We start from the raw sequence: 20,581 nt of genomic DNA, 5'->3' as shown, positions 1-20,581 counted from the left end.
CCTTGTGTTGACTTGATGCAGATCGTTTGGATAAACCCAGCCTCGTGGAACAAGGGGAGTGGTCTGTATCCATGTTTGGACCAGACTAATAGTGAGAATACTGGAATCAGAGAGCACCCCAGACAGAGGCAGAGCAGGTTCGAGGGGGAAGGCATGAGCAGAGCTGGCCACTTTGTCTGTTACTTCCTGACCTGGACATTCCCATCAGCACTGCTTCTCCACCGGAAAATAGGGGTTGACTGGCACCTGCTGTAGTAAAGAAGGCTGTTTCTCTTCCTCCTTCTCTTCCTCCTTCTTCCTCTCCTTCTTCTCCCCCTACCCCCCGCATTCTTTCCATTTTCTTTCCTTCGCAGCTAGACAGTATATTCCAGGAGGGCAGAAGCCATGTGATGCTTCTTTTGTAAAACCAACAAGAGTAGATATGGGGGAAAATACTCGGGAATTCTTCTGTCAAAATAAGGTATCAGGTCTTGCCACAGTCACACCGGATGATTGAAATCTCAGCAGACTTACTGACCGCTCTCTCTTCTCTCTCATGGTTTTGTAGATGCAGATTTGGTTTATTTCTTCATGCACAGAGACCAAAGATCAGTTCTGTCTCCATAATCCCATCTCCCAGATCTGCAATTAGATTATTAGCCTCTTCTCTCCCATCTCTCATCTGGGATTCCACAGAATGTAGTGATTATCACCCCAGAGTTTAGTCTCCATTCAGACTCTAAAGGTTAAAAAGATGCATCTATTAGAGTTGGTCTCTTGCCCTGGGGACACCCACACAGCAGACCCCCGGCCAGGTGCCCTGCTCCTGCCCAACCTCAGGAGGGACATGAAAGCTGGTGAGGAGCAAACAGCCCCTGGATTAGCATTTGCTCTGTTATTGGTGCTGACCTTGTCTGCTGTCTCACACTTCAGATTTGTGGGTGCTGCTTAGACCCACAAACAAAAAGAGTCTCCTTGCCCTTTCTTGTGTGACTTTCCTAGACTTCACTTCTTGCCTGCTTTAACTGTGGTGCCCACTTGACCCCTGCCACGTACATCACGCTTTCTCTCAGTCTTTTTTTTTTTTTTTAACGTTTACTTATTTTTGAGAGAGAGAGAGAGAGAGAGAGAGAGAGAGACAGGGCGTGAGCATGGGAGGGCACAGAGAGAGGGAGACACAGAATCCTAAGCAGGCTCCAGGCTCTGAGCTGTCAGCAAAGAGCCTGACGCGGGGCTCGAACTCACGACCCGTGAGATGACCTGGGCCACAACCCAGGCGCCCCATCTCTCTCCATCTCTTACCCACGAGGCCCTGGGTACCTACCTGACCCCTTCTGGCTAGCCAGGGGGCAATCCTCTCCTCTCTTGACTGCTTCCTTCCTGACTCGTTTGTCAGCGAAGACCAAGGCTCAGAAAGTTAAACGGGATTTAAAACTATGCCTTCTGGTCGGTCTCGAGTCCCGATTTTCACTTCCCTCTAGCTGGGACCGAATCGCCCCGTTCCACTCCCCCAGCCCCATTCGGGCCCGGAGATGATCTGCACCCACCCCCACAGCCATCCGCGAGTTTCCAGCGAGCGCCCAGCACACCCGCAAACACTTCGCGATCTGTTTGGGTGCACTAAACAGCGCACAGGAAGCGCAGAGCAACCGTGGCCGTATCCTATCGCGCTCGCGCTCGCGTGCCAGCTGCCGCCCCGGGAAGAAAACAAGTGTTTGCGGAATTTGGCGGCCGCGGCCCTCCACCCGGGCTTTATTGCACCGCCCCGCCTTTCTCCCCGGGCATCCCCAACCGCGGCCCTCGAAATCCATCCTCCAGGAGCGGGGTTCTCTCCCCGGCTCCCGGAGACCCGAGGCGGGCGTCCCCCGGGTCTCCGGCACCCCCAGGGGCGCGAGCCCGGCCGGGAGTCGGCGAGAAGCCCCCGCGCGCGCGCCGGGGGCAGGGCCGGCGGAGGGGAGCGCCGCGAGGTGCGCAGGGCGCGCGGCGGCGGGGTCGGGGGCAGGGGCGGGGAGGCGCCACGCGCAGCCAATCCCCGGGCCGCCCCCTCCCCGCCGCCGCCAGCCGAGCCGGGGCGGGGGAGCCAGGCGGCGGCGGCGGCGGCGGCGGCGACGGAGGCTGCCGCGGGGAGGGATGGAGAGGGGAGGGGGGAGCGGAGCCGAGCGGAGACAGCCGCGGCGCTGCAGAGCGGTTGGGGCGGCGGCGCGGCTCCCGGTGCTGCCCCCGGCGCCCGCCCCGCGGCGGTGAGCGCCCGGCCACGGAGGCGCCGGAGCCATGGGCTGCATCGGCTCCCGGACCGTGGGTGGGTACCGCGGCGGGGCGGGGGCGGGCGGAGGCGGGCTCGGCCCGCGCCGGTCCCCGGCCCCCCTCCCCCACCGCTCCCGGCGCCCCCCCCCGCCCCGCCCGGCCTGGCTCCCGCACTTTCCCTGCGCTCGGCTCTCCTCCGCGCCCGCTCGCCCCTCGCGCCTCCGGGGCCGGCCGCCCTCTCCGCTCCTCCGCTCCCTCGTCGCCCTCCGGCCTCCCTGCGCCGCCCTCCCCCAGGCGCGGTCCCTCTCCATCATCTCTCCACCGGCCTCCTCTCCCTCCGCGGCCGCTCTCCCTACTCCCGCGTCCCCTCGCCCGCCACCTCCAGGCCCTCCGCCTCGACTCTACCCTCCCCGGCGCCTCTCCCCCTCCATTTCTGGGGCAGTCCCTCCCGAGGACCCCCGGCCTCCGCCCCGGCAGGAGTCTTTCTCACGCCCCCCCCCCCCTCCCCACCGCCTCCGTCTGGCTTGGGTGTTTTGCTCCCACCTCTTTGCTTCTCTGTTGCCTTTTTCTGTCGTTCCTGCCTCCCCCGATTCGCATTGTTCACGTGCATTTTCCCTCCGGGGCGGGGGCGGGATGCGCCCGGTGCCTCGGGGAGGGGAACGGGGTCCACGCCCGGAGAAAATGGGGCCGCGCCGGGCCGGGCTGGAGGGAAGGGCTGGGGGGCGCGGGGAGGAGGCGGGGGTTTAGGGGGACGGACCGGGGTCGGGAGCCGGCTCCCGGGAGGGTGGGGCCGGCCCGAGGAGCCCGGACCTGCACCTGTCGGCGGGGGCTGGCGGGGCGGGGCCGTCTCTTTATTTACCTTGGACTGGGGGCGGGCACGGGCGCTTCCTAAGTCTTCGCTCCCCTCAGCCTCTGCCTCGCTTCTACCCCCCTGTCCCCCGGCCCACGCACCCACTCCACGCTCACGGCTCAACGAATGAGTCCAGCCCTCTCCCCAAACCCCCAATTTTCCCCCACTTCTCCCGCCTACACGACCCAGTGACCTCAGGCTGAGAGAATAATTCGTATTATTATTACAAACAAACTCACTCTCCGGAAGCCTGATTTCTCTGAGACCCGGTTTATTTCCATGGATACCCCCCTCCTCTGCTTTCACCTCTTCCCAGGGTTCTCTCTCTCCCCCTCCCTGCCCCCCCAGGGCTCTGACTCAGCTCTCCCTCCTCTACAAAGGCCACCTCCCCCTCCCCTGTCTCTTGCTCTGCCCTCTTCATCCCTGCTCTCCTCTCTGTCCGCCCTGTTCCTGCTCTCTACGCCCAGAGGCTCATTTCCTCTTCCCTGCCGGCCACAGCCCCTGATCTGACCCATCTCCTCACTCCCCTGTAGCCCTGAGGGAGAGGGCTTCACCTAGGAGGGGTCCTGCCTCCTTCCCACCCATTAACCACAATCCCTCTGCACTAGCGGTGGGGATGCATGCTGAATGCCTCCTCCTGCTCCAGACTCCCTTCCCTTCACTCCTTCCCAAGACTGGGCCCCTAACCCCAAATTCAGAATCACAAAACTCGCGGGCAGGAAAGATCTATAAGGTCAGATTCCACAGCCATCTGATCCCTGAGCCCCTTTCCAACTGCTCAGGCGGTTCCTCCCCCACCTGCCTCCCCAGAGAGGCACCACCCTGCCCTCTTGCCAGCGTCTGCCTTGGCCACATGCTCTCACCTGAACAATTACCATCAGTTTCCCAGTCAGCCCTCAGACCCTGTCCACCCCTCCCATTGTCTTTGCCTTCTCTTTGACTTGAATGCCTATCCTTTTAGGTCCAGTTTTAAAAAGTTCCCTTGTCTCCTCCTCCGACCCCCTTTGCTCCTCTCCCATCCATCACTTGCCTCCCAACCACGAGGGAAAACGATCATACCTCACTCTTGGCCTCCTCTCCCGTCACCGTTTCCTGGTGAACACACACAGTTCCTGCCTCTATCCCCACCACATCCCCTCCCTGTCAGACAAATTCGCCAACTCCAAGATACAAGCCGTAAAGCCCACTTGGAGGGAAGCTCACCCCTAAAGAAGTTCTGCCCTTAATTGTAGGAACATCATAGCTCTCATGCTCTCCCATCTAGAAACACTCCAGGATTCCTCAGGACAGAATAAAGAACTGTTTTCCTGCTAAAACCCAACCACGGACCCCCTCCGTTTTGACAACAACAAATAAGGCCATATAACACTTTCCTGGGAGGGAATATTTTGGCTCAACCTTACAGTTTGTCCCTACCAAAAATTTGGGGGAGAGGAGGGATGTAAAAGGGCCCGTGCGGAGCAGTGGCTGGAGGGAAGGGAGGGGTCTGGAGGGGCTGCCCCTGTGTGGCCTCAGCATTGTGAGACCCAAGAGGGGCTTGTGGGCTGGGACCTAGGGAGGCTGAAGGTCAAGCAAGTAACCCTGTGGCCACTGCAGGGAATGAGGTGATTGCGGTGGATTGGAAGGGCCTGAAGGATGTCGACCAAATCAACATGGACAGCACCAGCTCGCTGCACGGGAGCAGCCTCCACCGGCCGTCCACCGAGGTGAGGCCCCGTGCCCTGCTGCCCCCCTAACCAAAGGACTTTTAGAAGACCCCAGAGACCATCCTGAACGAAGCCGCCCGGTTGCCCGATCCTTGAATTATCTTCCTAAATTCCAAGAGAACATCCCAGACACTCCTTCAGACTGACACTTTTACAGAACATTTCCTTTCCTCAAAACACAGGCCAAATGTTCTACTCTGAGATCCTAATTCCCTATGTTAAGCTGGGGGGGGGGGGGGGGTAAAAAAAAAACCCCTCCCTTCCCCACACTCTTGGGGAACCCCGGGGGGGGGGGGGGGGGGGGCTGCTTGCATTTCTGGAAGTGCCTGTGATCCCCGCTCCCTTTTCTCTCTCCTCACAGCAAACCCGAACTGATTTCTCCTGGGATGGCATCAATGTGAGTTCACCCCCCCCCCCCCCGGTTTTCTCTAGCTCCTCTCCCTTATATTCTCCCTTAGATTGGCTACAGAACACAGCTGTTCTAGGTTCCCTACCGACCTGCCATGCTTTTCAAGGGCAGTTAGGGGATGAGCTTCCTTGGGACTCCTGGGTGTAATGAATGGTTCCCTTATCACCTGCCCTGGCTTAGGCCCTTCCTTCCTCCTGGAAACCGTGAACTCTCCTCTGCCCCTCCTCCCACATTCTCTATCCCAGCTCTCCATGGAGGACACCACTTCCATTCTGCCGAAGCTTAAGCGAAATTCTAATGCCTACGGCATTGGGGCCCTGGCCAAATCATCATTCTCAGGTGAGACTCCCGACCTGGGGATGTGTCCAGAGAGGAGAATCCCTACAGACTCCTGGTCTCGATCTCCTTGCTCCTTCGGATCTAAAGAAGACCCCCACCCCCACCCCCACCCCTGACCTATTTGCCCTTTCCTTCATGCCCTCCTGTCCAGGCTGCCCCTCATATGGAGGCCTAAGGGATCCCTTCCCTCATCGGGCGGAGTCCCATGGGACTCGGGTGGGGATACCGGGTGGGTCTTGTATGGGCATCCTGTGATATTCTGGAGGATGTGGGGAATGTCTGGCCCCTCAGGGATTTCTCGCAGCATGAAGGACCATGTGACGAAGCCCACAGCCATGGGGCAAGGCCGGGTGGCCCACATGATTGAGTGGCAGGGCTGGGGGAAGGCACCAGCCATTCAGCCGCAACACAGCCATGAGGCGGTGCGCAGGGATACCGATGCCTACTCCGACCTCAGCGATGGCGAGAAGGAGGCACGCTTCCTAGCAGGTACTTGTTCTTGGGACCCTCAAGAGACACGTGTTCAGGATGGCCAGAGACTGACCTTCCAACCTGATCCCCTTTGGCAGGACTTGCTCTATCCATATCGTGACCATAAGACTTAATTTCCCAATCAGCTCTGATTTCAGGCTCTTGGACTTAATTGATTTGGATAAGGGTCTTCAAACTTATTTTCATTATCATCTCAGAAGTTAAGAAGAATTACCTGGGATTGTGGGTCCACCTGTTCCGGATGCCTTCTCTTCTACATGGGAGGACTGTCAGTACCTGAAGGAAAGGCAGGGGCCTCTGACTCTGAAAGGCTCTCCTTCTACCCATGTTCTTTGTTTTTGTTTCTTTTTGTTTCTTTTTGAGAGAGAAGGAGGGGGGTGGGGAGCAGATGAGAGCAGGGTAGAGGGGCAGAGGGAGAGAGAGAGAATCCCAAGCAGCCCCATGCTCACTGTGGAGTCTGATGCAGGACTCCATCCCACAGCCCTGGGATCATGACCTGAGCCGAAGTCAAGAGTCCGACGCTCAACTGACTGAACCATTTAGGCCCCCCTCTACCCATGATTCTTGAGGAAAAAGAACAGAAGGCTGTGGGGATCCCTTCTAGCCTTTGCTCCTCAGCACCTTGCAGTAGTGGATTCCCTTACTTGGCTCATTACTTGTGACAGCTGCTAGGTCAAGAGGCCTGGGTGAGGAGAGGGTCATATACAGAAGAGGTTTCTTTCCGGGAAAGTGGTATTGCTACAAGACAGGCATATAGCATACCTACAACAGTGACCAAGCCCCTCTAACATGTCTCCATAGATATGTAGGAAGAATGAGATCCAGAAGAGAAGAGAGGGCTCTCGGTGTTGGTGGTGTGGATGGTGGAAGAACTCTCCATGAGGAGGGGAGCCAAACATGTAGTGGGTAGGGAGTAGTTTAGGGCAGCTGGCAATGTAAACTTCAACTTAGGACTTTAACTGGGATGGGGACTCCCAAGTCTACCCATCCTCCCTAGTCTATTCTCCCTCCCTTCTCCTTCCAATTTCTTGAACTTTCCACTTTTTTTTTAAATGTTTATTTTATTTTTATTTTTGAGAGAGAGTGCACACATATGTGTGAGTGGGGGAGGGGGAAAGAGAGAATCCCAAGAGGAATCCATGCTGTCAGTGCAGCCCCCGATGTGGGGCTCGATCCCACAAACGACTTGAGACTAAATCAAGAGTCGGACATGCAACCGTCTGAGCCACCCAGGTACCCCTCTTGACCTTTCCACTTAATACTACTATGGACCTACAAGCCCATGGTACTCCTTCGGGGATTCTCTGTTGAACCTGAACCCTCTCATTTAGATTCCTCTGTCTTTGACTACTAGCTAACATTCTTAAAATCTTCCAAAGATAAACTTCTGGGAATTCCTCATTTCAATCCCTTTGGATATCTTACCAGAAGACCCCTTAACTCTAGGAATTCTTTTTTTTTTTTTTTTAAGTTTATTTATTTATTTGGCGGGGGGGGGGGGGGGGGGGGGGAGGAGGAGGAATGGGGGTGGAGCAGAGAGGGCGAGAAACAGAATATCCTAAGCAGGTTCCATGCTCAGTGCAGAACCTGACGTAGGGCTTGATCTCACAACTGTGAAGTCATGACCTGAGCCAAAATCAAGAGTCAGTTGCTTAACGAACTGAGCCATCCAGGTGCCCCAACTCTAGGAATTCTTAATCTGACCTTCTGGGAAATCTCATGCGGTTTTGCCCTATTTTGGGTCATATGCAAAGTCTGTGTTGTCCAGTACAGTAGCCACTGGCCACATGGTGGCTACTGAGAACTTGAAATGTGGCCAGTCTGAATGGAGATGCACCGTCAGTATAAAATACCCACTGGATTTCAGAGACTCGTATAAATAAAATAATGTAAACGATCTCATTAATCATTTTTATGTGGATTAAGTGTTGGAAGATAATCTAATATATATTGGGTTAAGTAAGATATATTATAACAATTAATTTCATCTGTTTCTTTTAAAGTGTCTTTACTATGGCTACTAGAACATTTTAAATTACCAAAGTGGCTTGCATTATATTTCTGTTGAATGGCGCTGCCTTGCTGTCCCTCTACCCCCTGCATGTGTCTAAGGGTTCCCAGAGGTATCTCGTGCCAACCACTGTTCTTCTAGGTGTCATGGAGCAGTTTGCCATCTCCGAGGCCACACTCATGGCCTGGTCTTCCATGGATGGTGAGGACATGAGCGTCAACTCCGCCCAGGAGCCATTGGGCTGCAACTACAGTGACAACTACCAGGAGCTGATGGAGAGTCAAGGTGAGGGATGGTTCCTCTCAGGCCGAGGAGGCCTCCTCTGCTATCTAGGCTGCCTCTGTTCCTCTCTGTTCTTCTGAGACTTTCTGTTCATCTCAGCTTTCCTACTCTCCTCCCCGCGGTCTCCCTCTCATCCTCTGTGCTGTTGTTACTGCCTTTGACGTTCTGTAACCCTGCCGACCTCCGTGATTCTCTTCACAGATGCCCTTGCTCAAGCCCCCATGGATGGATGGCCTCACTCCTATGTGTCCCAGGGCATGTACTGTCTGGGGTCGTCAGATGCCTGGGAAGCCAGTGACCAGTCCCTCATCGCCTCCCCGGCCACAGGATCCTATCTTGGCCCTGCATTCGATGACTCACAGCCTAGCTTGCATGAAATGGGGCCTTCCCAACCTGCTTCCGGGTACTCTGCTCAGGAGCCTCCACCTTTGCTGGGGGCGGACGCTGACTGGGCTCCGGGGGGCGGTGGGGTGGACCTGGCTAGGGGCCCTGCTGAGGAGGAGAAGAGGCCGTTGGCCCCCGAGGAGGAAGAGGATGCAGGATGCCGGGACCTGGAGTCACTTTCCCCACGAGAAGACCCTGAGATGGCCACTGCCCTCAGCCGGAAGGTGTCTGATGTCACGTCCTCAGGTGTGCAGTCCTTTGATGAGGAGGAGGGCGAGGCTAACAACTAGCTTCCACCCACTCCACGCCCAGCCTTCCACTCCCAGCTGAGGGGCCTGGCTGCAACAACACCCTCCCTTCCCCCAGCAGTACAGCTGAGACCCGGGCAGAAGACCACGAGGAACCCAGGAGTTGCCTGTCCTCGCCAGGAAAATGGAGAGCCAGGGTGGGATTTAATCCAGGCATATGCTGTAGAACCACAGGTCCGGGAACTGAGGCCCAGGCAACCAGATGGCCGTGAACTTTGCTTGGCTGCGGGCTTCCGGGTCTGTGATGATGAAGCTCCAGGGCGTCTCCCGAGGTCGGGAGCACAGAGCGGCTTGTAGCCATCGATGGGGATCTCACTTCTTCACTTTCTGATTCGTCTTCCAGGAGCCCTGTGGCTGTGGGAATGCCTCCTTTCTCCATGTCACTCTTGCTTTTCCCGACTCTGTGTTTTCTCTGGCTGTGGCCCCAGCTCATCCCCACCGTGAGGAACAGACCTCAGGGGCTGTTGGTTTGGCTTGACAGGCACAGGGGAAGCCACCGAAAGGCACAGGTCCTTAGAGGGTGGAGAATCTGCCCTCGGCGAAAAATTGGCTTCTGAGATCGGGAGTCATGGGGGAGGTGCGTGTGGCAGCTGGGATGCACAGGGACTCGAACACGATTCTTTACATCAAGGCCTGCCCACAGCCCAGAAAGTCACTGATGAGACCAAGAACAAACATGGCCGCCTGTTCTGGGACCTTGACTATCCCATGGCTGGAAGGAGGATCCAAGGATCTGGGGCCGGGGCTGGCTGCTCCAGCTCTTGCTTCCTTTTCTGCCTTCTTCTGGCTCCTGCTCTGGGAACCCTGGCCCTGAGGGGGTGACACAGAATGCAGGTGTCCTGGCCAAACGGGGAAGCATGAGGGCTGTGTCTCCCTCCATCCACCCTCTAATTCTCTGGAGCTGTTTACACTTTTCTCTTTGCCTTTTCTACATTTTTATAACTTCTTGGGGACTCAGGGTTGAGTGGGGTGGAGGGAGGAGGCCGGTGCTGTCAGGCCCCAGCCAGGGTGGGCTGTTTGTGAAGGAGCAGTGTGGGCACATGGCTCCTTTGCCCCTTCTTCAGCTGCTCCCAGGACTCCAAAGAGGGCCTCACAGGTGTTCTCCCTCCCTCCCCAGGCCTCCTGTGGAGGAAGAGAGGAGAATCAGAGTATTCCTTCTTCCAGGACAGGTGACAGGCATACGCCCCTGGAACAGCGTGCCCTCCCCCACCCAGTTCCCACTGTGGTGGGGACCTCTCTGTGGCACTTCTGTGAGAGATCCTGACAGCAGGGGCCGGGGGTAGAGCGAAGGCCGCTGCAGCTGTGGAGCTGGACGGCACACTGCCCTCCCTGCTGCAGTGACACAGGGACACTGTGGGTAGGAGAGAGAAGCTGAGAGCTTCCTTGTTGCCTCTTCTCATGCCCGACGAAGGCTGCGGGTCCAAGGCCTTGTGTCCCACCCAAAGTTTGTCAGGGGTCCTACCACTTTCTCCTCTGCCAGGAAGGGAGCACCGTCCCAGACCCTGGGCAGAACTGCACCCCCCCCCCCATGCCCCAGACTTCTATTTCTTTCGAATGAGGAGGCTGCGAGTCGGGGTGTTTCTGTCCATCCATGACCCCACCCCCACGGAGTTCACCCTTTCATCTGTGCTCCTAAAATGCAGCCGAGAACAAGGGCCCGTGTCCTCCAGGGGAGGGGAGAATGGTTTTCCTGGGGTCGGTCTTTGGAGGACCCAGGAGTGGGCACGGTGAGCACACATAAGCGAAGTCACCTTTTCTACAACTGTCTCAACAGAAGACCCCTCGCGTGTTTGAAAATGTGACCTGCCTCAGGTGGCGGCAGGACCAGTAGCTGGGAGCTCTGGAAGTGGCCTCGCGTGGCCCTCACGCCAGACTCCTGCCGCGGGTCCTCGGGGTTTTGCATGCTGGCGAGTCCCTGTGTCCTCGCCTGTGCCACCTGCCGTCTCAGCGCACCACCTTTCCCTCTTAGCCTCACCCCCTTCGTGCCTATGTTCTGCCCCCGTGCCCGGACCGCGGCGGCCATCCAGTCCAGCGGGTTCGTTCATTACAGTTCCTTTTTGCTCAGGGCCTGTGGAGTCGGGAAAGGTGGACTGAAGCGGCGTTCTCCCCGTCCTCCCTTCCTCCCTCCCTTCCCCCAGGAAGCCAGATGGTCCCTGAAACAGTGGCTGGAACTGGGAGGGAGTCTAGCAGACTTTGCACGAGGAGGGGGCTTGCAGACCAGAGGTCAGGTGGGGGCCTGCATTTCCCCCTCTGAAGAGGGAGAAGAACCAAGGACCTGCCCTGGGACCCTCTTAGGACTCTGGTGGAGGGAGGAACTGCTCTCCGGTGCTGGGGGCAGGTGCATGGGGTTTGCTTATAGCCTATTCTAGGGGGAGGGGAGGGGCATGTGCAGGAAGAGGCTGTGGGGGGGCGGGGGGGTTGCTTTTCCTTTGGGGTTAAAGGCTGTGCAGCACGTTTTACGACAGTCCTGGAACAGGGCTGTTTTTATATTCTTGTGAATGAAACTGCTCTTGCTCAATGATTTTCCTTTGGGGGGGAGGGGGGTGCACTTTCATTTTCAAATCACTTTATTATAAAGAAAAATCCAAATCTCCCATTCCTCCCCTTCCACTGCCCCACTGCCCCCCACGCCTTCCTTCTTGCCCCTCAGCTGAGGAGGGGCTCTTGGTGAATGAGTGTATGCCCTTCTCTTTGCCCCCACTTCTACATCCCATTCTGTGTCTTCCAGGTCTGGGAAATAATTCATTTTTATGGCCAGTCTTAGCATGTTTTCTTAATGTGACATTCCCACCCCAGGCCCAAGAGAGATTCTATGACATATATTACAGAGAGAATTATATATAAATATATATATATAAATATTATAGATTATTTACACATGGGCACGGGCTCACATGCCCACTGCCAACCCCCTCCCCAGGCTGTGCTCTCTCTCTCTCTCTCTCTCTCTCTCTCTCTCTCTCGGCCTGGGGAGGTGGAAGGGACGTGATGTTGGAGAGGGCTACAGGCTGTGTTCAATGGCACTAAACAGAATGTGGTGGCACATCTGACTATGAGTGTCTTATTTGGGGGGTGACGGAGACTGGGCACAGGGGAGGAGAAGGAGAAATGTTGGAAAGGGGTAAAACTGCAGAACCAGACAAGGCATAAAAGGAGGGAGGGAGGAAAGCCTTGGGTGTGGAGGCTCAGAGCACCCGAGACCACTTATAAGAAAGACAGGCTAACAGCAGACACCCTGTTGCCGATTGGGGGAGGGTACGGATCTGACTTCCCCAGTGTGGGAAGCATCAAAGACATCTGCCATCTTGACTTTGAACCCTCCTCTCTCCACCTCTAGGAGAGGAACACAAAGAACCAGTCTAAAGGCTGGTGTCTGAGTGACCCAGTGACCTTGCCCTGAGCCTTGGTGCCGGGTGAAGAACCACAGCCACAGCAGCGGGAGGGCACACCTGACCCTTGGGCAGGACAGATCAGTGACGACACTGGGGAGGGGGATGTATGTTTCCAGGGAGTGACCTGGAAACTGGAGGGTGAGGAAACTGGTATGGGATTGATTTCTGCCTGAAGGAGGTAGGAGTGACCCTGCTTCCTCCACAGAGAACTTTTCTCTGTCAGGCTGCCCCTCCTTTATCCACATTGCACTGCTTAAGTCTGAGGCAAAGGAGGAGGTGATGGGACCGGCCTTTCAGTGCCCTAGTGATGACCCTTGCCTCGTGACAGGTAGTAGGGGGCAACTTTCAGGGAGCCGGTGTGAGCCAGTGGGAGAACGGGGTAGGGGGCTCTGAGAGAGGGGTGCGGACTGTTCTGGGGTATATTCCGGGGCCATCTGTCCACGAGGTCATGAGGGCCTCCCATCTCCTCCACAGGCCACAGTCATGTGGGTCCCCGCCATGGGAGACTGGCAGACACACAGGCAGAGCCAGAAAGGTGTTGGGACAAGAACATCAGGGGGCTCCTGGAGAATAAGGGGAGGCCTGAAAGTCGCAGGGTATGTCCCACCCCACACACCAGAGAGACTCGGGAAACCCCACGGACTATCAGGCCCTCCGCTGGGGTTAGAAGCCCCTGCCTGTCTGGATGGGGGGACGTGGCCTAAATAACTGATCAAGGCTACTCTCTGCTGCAAGGAACCCTCCTCTAAGTCTGTCACTATCCCATTTCACAATTCCCAGGAGGGGGCAGGACATCGGTTTGATCCCTCCAATCTCAGGACGTACCCTCTCCCACACAAAGCCAGCCTGGGGCCGGGGCCTCTGGACAGTCTTGAGGAGGAGGTCCTGGAGGCGTCACAGGATCAGTTCGTCCTCGTCCTCCTCATCGGTGGACCGCAGACTGGGGCCCTGCAGGATATCAGCCAGCTCCTCTTCCGGCCCGGGACTCTCCACCAGCTCCAGCTCCTCCAGCTCGCCCTCCACCTTGGCTGGAGCCACAGAGAGAGGGGGCTCCGGGGAGGGGGAGGGCACGGGGGTCTCTGGGGAGGCGGGAGCCCCGTCCCCCGCCCCGGCCGCCCTGGTTCCGTCCTCAGGCAGGCTCCACGTGTCCGTGGGAGGGGGCGGGCCCCCAGGGTTCTTCCGAGCTGTCGTTGTGTTCCGGAAGCTGGCAAGGGGCGGGCGGAGCTGCACCCCGGACTTGGTGTGCCCTTCGATGGCCTTCTGCAGCTGCGGGGAGAGGGAAAGAGGGTACACGGTTGGGAAGAGGACGAAGATGGGGCAGGTGAGAGACACGGGCGCGAGAGAACAGACCCGCACGAGGAGGAGGAACAGGACGCATGGAGAGGCAGGAGACGGGGCCTGGGGAAGAGGCGCACCCGCGGGGCCTCGAGTCTCCAGCTCCTCTGGCTGGGCCCCTTCCTGGTGACCCTCAGGCCTCCTTCAGCCACATCCCACCCCATCCCATTTTCCCACAGATCACACACATGGAACTGTGACTCACGCCCTGAACCCTCACCCCAAACCCAAGCAGTCCACGAAGACCCTGGGGGCGGTCCTCTCCACCTGCCCCTTGCGCCACCCACCCCCTCCAGTCTCCGCATGAGAAACAGAGTGGGAAGTCTGGAGGATCCCCCCAGATGTCAAGCCACCCCCTCCCCACCCTCTTATCCTGTGCCCCTTCTTCCTCCTGCTGCTCCAGTGGGACATGTCATTACCTCCTCCAACGCCAGCACGCCCCTGAGCTTCCCCATGCTGGTCACGTAAGCAAGGTGGAGGCCGAGGAGCGAGAAGAGCGTGTGCGTCTGCAGGAGGAGAGCTGCAGGTCAGTGCGCGGCCGCCCCACACCTCCCCTGCCCGCAGCAGCCCCGAGCGGTGGTGGGCGAGGACTCGCCTTGTGCAGAGACGTCTGCTCCACCAGCTGGAAGGGAGACTGGTCAATGCAGCAGTAGTCAAAACACACCGGCTGGCTCAGCTGCTCCTTCTCCCAGGCCTCAATCTGTTGGGCAGAGTAGGGCCGTCGCTCAGTATCACGGGGCCCCCTTCAGCCTCAGATCTACAGCCGGGCCCCAAACAGCCCTCCTAGCCAGCCCAGACCCTGAAATACGCAATGGAGTGTCACTGACCACACCCCCCCCCCATACTAGCCCTTCTCCCTTCCCACCAGGGGCCAGCACCCTCTCCTTTCCTCCCTCATCAGGCCCCACATCACCTTGTCTCTCAGGCACGAAGAGCACCTCTCTGTCTTCTTGTCCTCTACCCCCTCCCCTCCCCACTCCCTGTGCCCCATACATTTGTAATTTCCAACCCAACTGCCCAGTCTTATTTTCCACCACTCCTGTGATACCCATTGCTCAGGGAAACCAGATGTGCCTTCCCAAACCTGCGTTTGCTGTTCTCGCCCCTTGGATTCCCCTTACTGCCCCCACCCTGCCTGCACAGGCTCTCCTGACCTCCCAGGAGCAGGTTTTTCGTTTCCTATAGCACATTACTGAGCCCTCCTTTACAGAGATGACATGGATCATGCTCAGTCTTTTACTGGCGTTTGTCTTACCTCTGCCTACAGGACAGGGATGAAGAACTCTTTTTTTTTTTTTTTTAATGTTTATTTATTTTTGAGAGACAGAGTGCAAGCAGGGAGAGGCAGAAAGAGAGGCGGAACAGAGAGTCTGAAGTGAAGCACGCTCTGCGCTGACAGCAGCGAGCCCCGTGTGGGGCTAGAACCCAGGAACCACGGTATCATGACCTGAGCTGAAGTTGGCTGCTCAGCTAACTGAGCCCCCCCAGGCGCCCTGGACGTAAACTCCTAGGAGTGTTACGTGCGTTTGCCCACCGCGTGTTGTGCAGAAACCAGCACATTCGTCTCTTCCAGATTGCGGGGACTGTTTGTTGGGCGTGAAGAAGAGCTATACCAACTCACATGGCACCCGATGTGACTGGCTGGAGTCAAACCATTTTTGTTTTGTTTTGTCTATCACAGAAGCATTAAGGCACGAAGGTCCTAATCTCCTCTTGATTTAGATACGCGCACCCAAATCCCCAAGATTCCAAATGATCCAGGAGAGCTCTGACTTTTATAATGGAATCTAAAATTTCCTGAAATCTCTTCTCAGTCAGCACCTTCCGATCGCTGTGCTCCTTTATTTTTCTGTTTGTCCAAGTCCCCATGTCTCAAGCTCCGGAGAAGGTCTCTGAAGGCCACGTCCCGGTTCTCGTGGCGGGTGTATGGTCCAGGCTGGTGTGCTCTCCATCTGTCCCTTCCTGGTTGTTCTGGACCGCAACCACACCTCCTCCAGGCCCCCCCTTTCCTGACGGGAGGTTCACACAGGGTTTGGCTGGTCCTCACAGCACAGGATGGATGACCACTTAGCAGGTGTGCTGGAGACATGATTTATTTGTAGGGCCCTTGCCAACCCTGGTTTGGTTGATCCTGTCCTCCTGGATCTTTCTACGACCATTTCCTGCCTTCCCTGGTTCCATTCTTGTCTTCCCTTAAGGAACAACAACAGTAACAGAACCATTTCCAGCATACATGCACTAAGCACTCCCTCTGTGCCAAGCATCATTCGGGTGGCTTTATGTGTCTTCACTCACTGAATCCTCTCCAACGACCTATCATTACCTCCATTTTACAGATGAGGAGATAGAGGAAAAGGGTGCATAAGTTGCCTGCCCAAGACGACACAGAGGTAGAGCAGTGCTTCCGACCTTGACTGCTGATCAAGTTCCAGGAACCCCCAGCTTGTGTCCAAGGGGCAGGGGATCTCTGCTTTGGGGTCCCACTACTTGTAAAGGCTCAGTCCCGGTAACAAACTGGGGCTCTAACTGTGTGTACTCCTAACAGAGGAGCAGATAGACATGACCTCTGGTGACCTGTTAGTGAATTCTTCCGCTCTTTCCGAAGGTGTCACCTTGATATTGCCAAGAGTGCCTTCTTGATCTTATCCGAAAACCATGTTCAGAATATCCTGAATTTTTACTCCTATGGATCTTATCCTCCTAGAATGGCCCAGTGGGTCATGTGGGAGTTTACATCCCTAAAGTCTTTTTTGGGAAAGACATAAGCTAAAAATACATGCTTCCTGGTGGCACTTTATTTCCAGTGGTCATTAAATAGCCCCACTGATCAACTAGCTAGCTTTCCCTCTGGGGTACTTTTTAGAAGAGTATTATTATTGGTTTTGAACTCCAGCGAAACCCTCCTCAACCACTGTCATGACCCATCTGACTCCTGCCTGGGGGCAAAAGCTGTAGCTGTTCTCTCCTCTGTGCTCATCTATTCCATTTGTCCATAAGGCATTGATCAGAAGGGTGTGTGTTTTGAGGGGTGACAAGGAGAGAAGGGACAGACTTCCCTCCTCTCTTGTGATGTCCCATGCCCTCCCCCATATAGTCTGGACAACCAAGAAGATGTTTCTTTTAGGGGTGCCCGAGTGGCTCGTCGATTAAAGCGTTCCAGCTCTTGATTTCGGCTCAGGTCATGATCTTATGGTTCGTGAGATTGAACTCTGTGTCAGGCTCTGCACTAACAGCTCAGAGCCCGCTTGGGATTCTCTCTTTGCCCCTCCCCCACCTCAAAATAAATAAACTTTATAAAAAAAAGACGCTTATTTTAAAATAATATCCATTATGGTTGTCATCTACCTACTTTTAAAAAACTCTACCTTTTCAGTTCCATGGTGGGCCTGCATTCTTTTGCTAAATGGAATGGCTGCTAATGGACCCTGTTGTGTCTCTGCAACCCCAGGGTCTGTTTGGACTGGTACTGCTCAGCTTTCTCCTCCGGATCATTGCTCCCCGTCTGTCCACTCCACACAGCCAGGCTTATTCAGGGTCGGATTTTCTCTCCCACGGACTCAATAACTACCTTTTTTAGGAAATAGGTGTTTGTCCCAGTGGGGCACTGCTGTCAATATCTGCCCTAGGTTTTTGGTTCTTTCCAATCTAGTTTACTGGCATTTTCTTGTAGTCCATTGTCTCAGGACCCTGACCAATCCAGCATCGTAACCTCCAGCAGGCATGGACCATTTTAGCTTCCATGCTGTTCTGCATTGGAATGTGTAACTGCTGGCTGCCTGCCATTTTACTTCAGGTGAAGCTCATGCTTCCTACACAGTCTCTGCCTGGTCCACAATATCCCGAATGTCTAAATGTTATAAGATCTAAGACTCATCTGAGCACTACGGTCCCATCCATGCCTGGAGGCTCAAAATTTCCCTCTTCTGATCCCTCTGAGAACAGCTACCTCTGAGCGATGTGCCCAGCCCTCCCTCCATAGTCGTATCTCATTCCCAACCTCGCACAATGCTTTCTGGCCTAGACTCGCATCTTATTCTTACAACAACATAATGAAGAAAGGGAACAGTGTCTCCATTTGGCAGAACAGTCCACCCCAGGTTGTTCCTGTTTCTCTTACCTCTTCAGGTGACATGGTGTCCACCAAATCCGTTGACTCCTAGAGAAGAAAGACATAGGTCCAAGTTCTTTCCCTTTTCATGGCAGTTATGGTTCCTTTGGCCATTAGCCATCTCTCACAGGCCAGGGCCACAGATGCTTGCCTTCCTAGTCATGGTTCCTTCCATATGAACCTTCTCCATGGTGGAGCCTTCTCACTTCTGCCTTGCGGACCATGGATGTCTCAGTTCGCAGAGGCATGCCCCTTTCCCTGTCCACCCTCCGTGACACATCTGCTCTCACCTGGGTTGTTTTCTTCTTCGTGGGGCGAGGTCTGCCCAGTAAGCAGCGCAGCAGGGACCGGAAGACAGAGGGTCTTTGACCTGAGGGGAGTGGCAGGTGGATGGAAACGGAAACAGAGCAGTATCTGTCCTAGGAGGAAACGGCCGGCTGGGGAGGCTCTGAGGGACCCCTGACACTTTACCAAACAAGGTGTGTACTTCCCGGATGCGTCACCTCCATGGACACCCTCTCTCCTACCCTCCTAAATCAGCTCTTGCCCTTCCCTGGGATGGTAATATGGAGACTCAATGAATAGGAATCCCTTCCCCCCGCCCCCCTCCTTATAGTAGCAGCTGTTAGGTTGAGGAGAGCCCAGAGAGAAGCCACAGGCATGAATGCGGGTGCATGCTGGGAGAATCTTCACCTGCGGGCTCCGGGGCTTCTGGCTGCTGTTTGTGGCTGGGCAGGGGCCCATTGGGCTCTTCTGGGGACAATGGAGCGGCAGGAAAGGAGCGAGGAGCGGGGAGAGGAGGCAGCTGTAAGGAACAGTAAAAATTCTCAGTCCTGGGGAAGAGGCTGCCTAGCACTTTCCTCCCCTTATCAGCTGGTGTCCTGGGAAATCTCTCGACCTCTATTCTTTCTCCCCTGTCAGAATTCCTGTGTCTCTTTGGGTTCTCATTGGTACCATCACCAGCAACCTTATCTCCTTCAGCCCCTGGCCCCCAGGGACACTGGTCTCTTTGACCTTCTCGGTGATCAGCATGTCCTCTCTGTCCTGTGCCCCAATCTATCCAGCTCCCCCAGCCCTACCCCTGCCTGGTCACCTCGGGCTTCCCAGAGAGGTCCTCCTCTTCATCCTCATCCACAAAGGCAAAGGACTCCCTCCGGCCCTCGGATGGGATGCCTTGGTGCCCCCTGCCAGCAGGCCGCGCCTTTCCATCATAAGGCAGCTCAGACAGCTTCCTGGCCATGTCCTGGGCTGCCCGCAGCCTCCGCTCAGGGCACAGGTGGCGCTGCAGGAGGGATTGCAGCTCTGACCGCTCCACGGAGCCCAGCAGGATCATTGAATCTGGGGGAGAGCGGAGCACAGCCTGAGGGCCCACTCCTTCCACTCCCCGCTCCGCAGGATCCAGTCCGGGACAGAAGCCCAGCACCCCTGCTTCATTTCCCAGCTTTTACCCTCTCTTTCTGAAAACTCATTTCAAACATCTGCCAGGACTGACCTCACCCAATCCCTTTTATTTCACTCATTCAGCACTTAGAGACCCAATTGATACTATCCTACTTAGTGCTAATTTGTACTTATTTGAATGCAGCCCTCCTTATACAGGCTGTTTGTAAATAGGTGAACTTGGCATCAAAATAGCTAATCAACCCTGTCTCAAAAAAAAAAAAAACACCAAAACTCTTTAAAATCCACTTATATAGGCTGAGATGTGAATATACTTTGAAAGAAGTGTACAAGGATATCTGATGCTTAATCACTTAAAGACTCTGGGTCCTTCTAGGATATAAACAAAATGCCTACTTTTCCTGGGAAGGTGTTTCATATACGGAAATTTCTGCTACCATAATGAACCTTTTCATTAAGTTGTAAGCCCATAAAATTGCAGCAGTGTTATTAAGATAAATCTTACCATTAAGTCTTTGTCATTATTATGAAAACCTTGTATCTCATTGGCTGTACCCAGACTCCAATGAAAAGCCACTGCTTTAGAGGCGACTTAAAAAGTATTTGGGATTTGGGGAAAATATTAAAATGAGTCTAACCTGAACAATTTGGATACTCTGATTATCTGAAATCAGGAACTAACAAATGTAATGGCTCCAAATGGCCGTACATGATTCTTCTTAATTACACTAATTCAAGCACTAGGCGAGTATTGATTTAATGTCTAGTAAATACCTACAGGGAGACAGCCTGAAGGGGATAGAAGTTACAGTGCCTGCCCTCAAAGAATTCCCAATCTAGTGAGACATAGATATATAAACTACACAAGAAATAATACACAGCAGGATTAAATGCCAAAGGATGATGAAAAAAAGTAGTGTGTGAAATCACTGCTTTAAACCATTCACTCCTCGGAGTGCCTGGGTGGCTCAGTCGGTTAAGTGTCGACTTTTTTTTTAATGTTCATTTATTTGAGAGAGGGAGAGAGAGAGGGAGAGAGAGGGAGAGCACAAGCAGAGGAGGGGCAGAGGGGGAGAGAGAGAGGGAGACACAGAATCCGAAGCAGCCTCTAGGGTCTGAGCTGTCAGCAAAGAGCCCAACATGGGGCTTGAACTCATTAACTGTGAGATCATGACCTGAGACAAAGTTGGACGTTTAACCGACTGAGCCACCCAGATGCCCCAAGTGTGGAGTCTTGATTTTGGGTCAGGTCATGATCTCACGGTTCGTGAAATCAAACCCTGAGCGGGGCTCTGCACTGACTGTGCAGAGAGTACTTGGGATTCTCTCTCCCTGTCTCTC

The 20,581-nt window shown here is 55.2% G+C and overlaps 2 protein-coding genes across 2 annotated transcripts in view; one reads left to right on the top strand and one right to left on the bottom strand.

Moving 5' to 3' along the window:
• Positions 1-2,207: 2,207 nt before the first annotated feature.
• On the top strand, positions 2,208-11,357 carry FAM131B (family with sequence similarity 131 member B). Its single transcript, XM_049642004.1, has 7 exons — positions 2,208-2,278; positions 4,670-4,779; positions 5,141-5,176; positions 5,434-5,527; positions 5,819-6,016; positions 8,172-8,315; positions 8,514-11,357. The coding sequence occupies exons 1-7, from the start codon at positions 2,251-2,253 to the stop codon at positions 8,984-8,986; spliced, it is 1,083 nt and encodes a 360-aa protein (XP_049497961.1). The 5' UTR covers positions 2,208-2,250; the 3' UTR covers positions 8,987-11,357.
• A 66-nt stretch (positions 11,358-11,423) lies between these two features.
• CLCN1 (chloride voltage-gated channel 1) overlaps positions 11,424-20,581 on the bottom strand; it is a 33,310-nt gene continuing 24,152 nt past the window's right edge. The window contains exons 17-23 of the mRNA XM_049642029.1: positions 18,933-19,177; positions 18,533-18,644; positions 18,130-18,209; positions 17,849-17,887; positions 14,327-14,431; positions 14,151-14,237; positions 11,424-13,662 (exon numbers count right to left, since the gene is read on the bottom strand). Of these exons, the coding sequence (XP_049497986.1) occupies positions 13,291-13,662; positions 14,151-14,237; positions 14,327-14,431; positions 17,849-17,887; positions 18,130-18,209; positions 18,533-18,644; positions 18,933-19,177 (1,040 nt within the window). The 3' untranslated portion in view covers positions 11,424-13,290. The remainder of the gene's footprint in view (positions 13,663-14,150; positions 14,238-14,326; positions 14,432-17,848; positions 17,888-18,129; positions 18,210-18,532; positions 18,645-18,932; positions 19,178-20,581) is intronic.

The sequence above is a fragment of the Panthera uncia genome, chromosome A2 (genome assembly GCF_023721935.1).
Source record: "Panthera uncia isolate 11264 chromosome A2, Puncia_PCG_1.0, whole genome shotgun sequence".
NCBI classification, from domain to species: domain Eukaryota; kingdom Metazoa; phylum Chordata; class Mammalia; order Carnivora; family Felidae; genus Panthera; species Panthera uncia.
The sequence above is the reverse complement of the archived record's forward strand: the minus strand, read 5'-3'. Positions and strand labels throughout refer to the sequence as shown.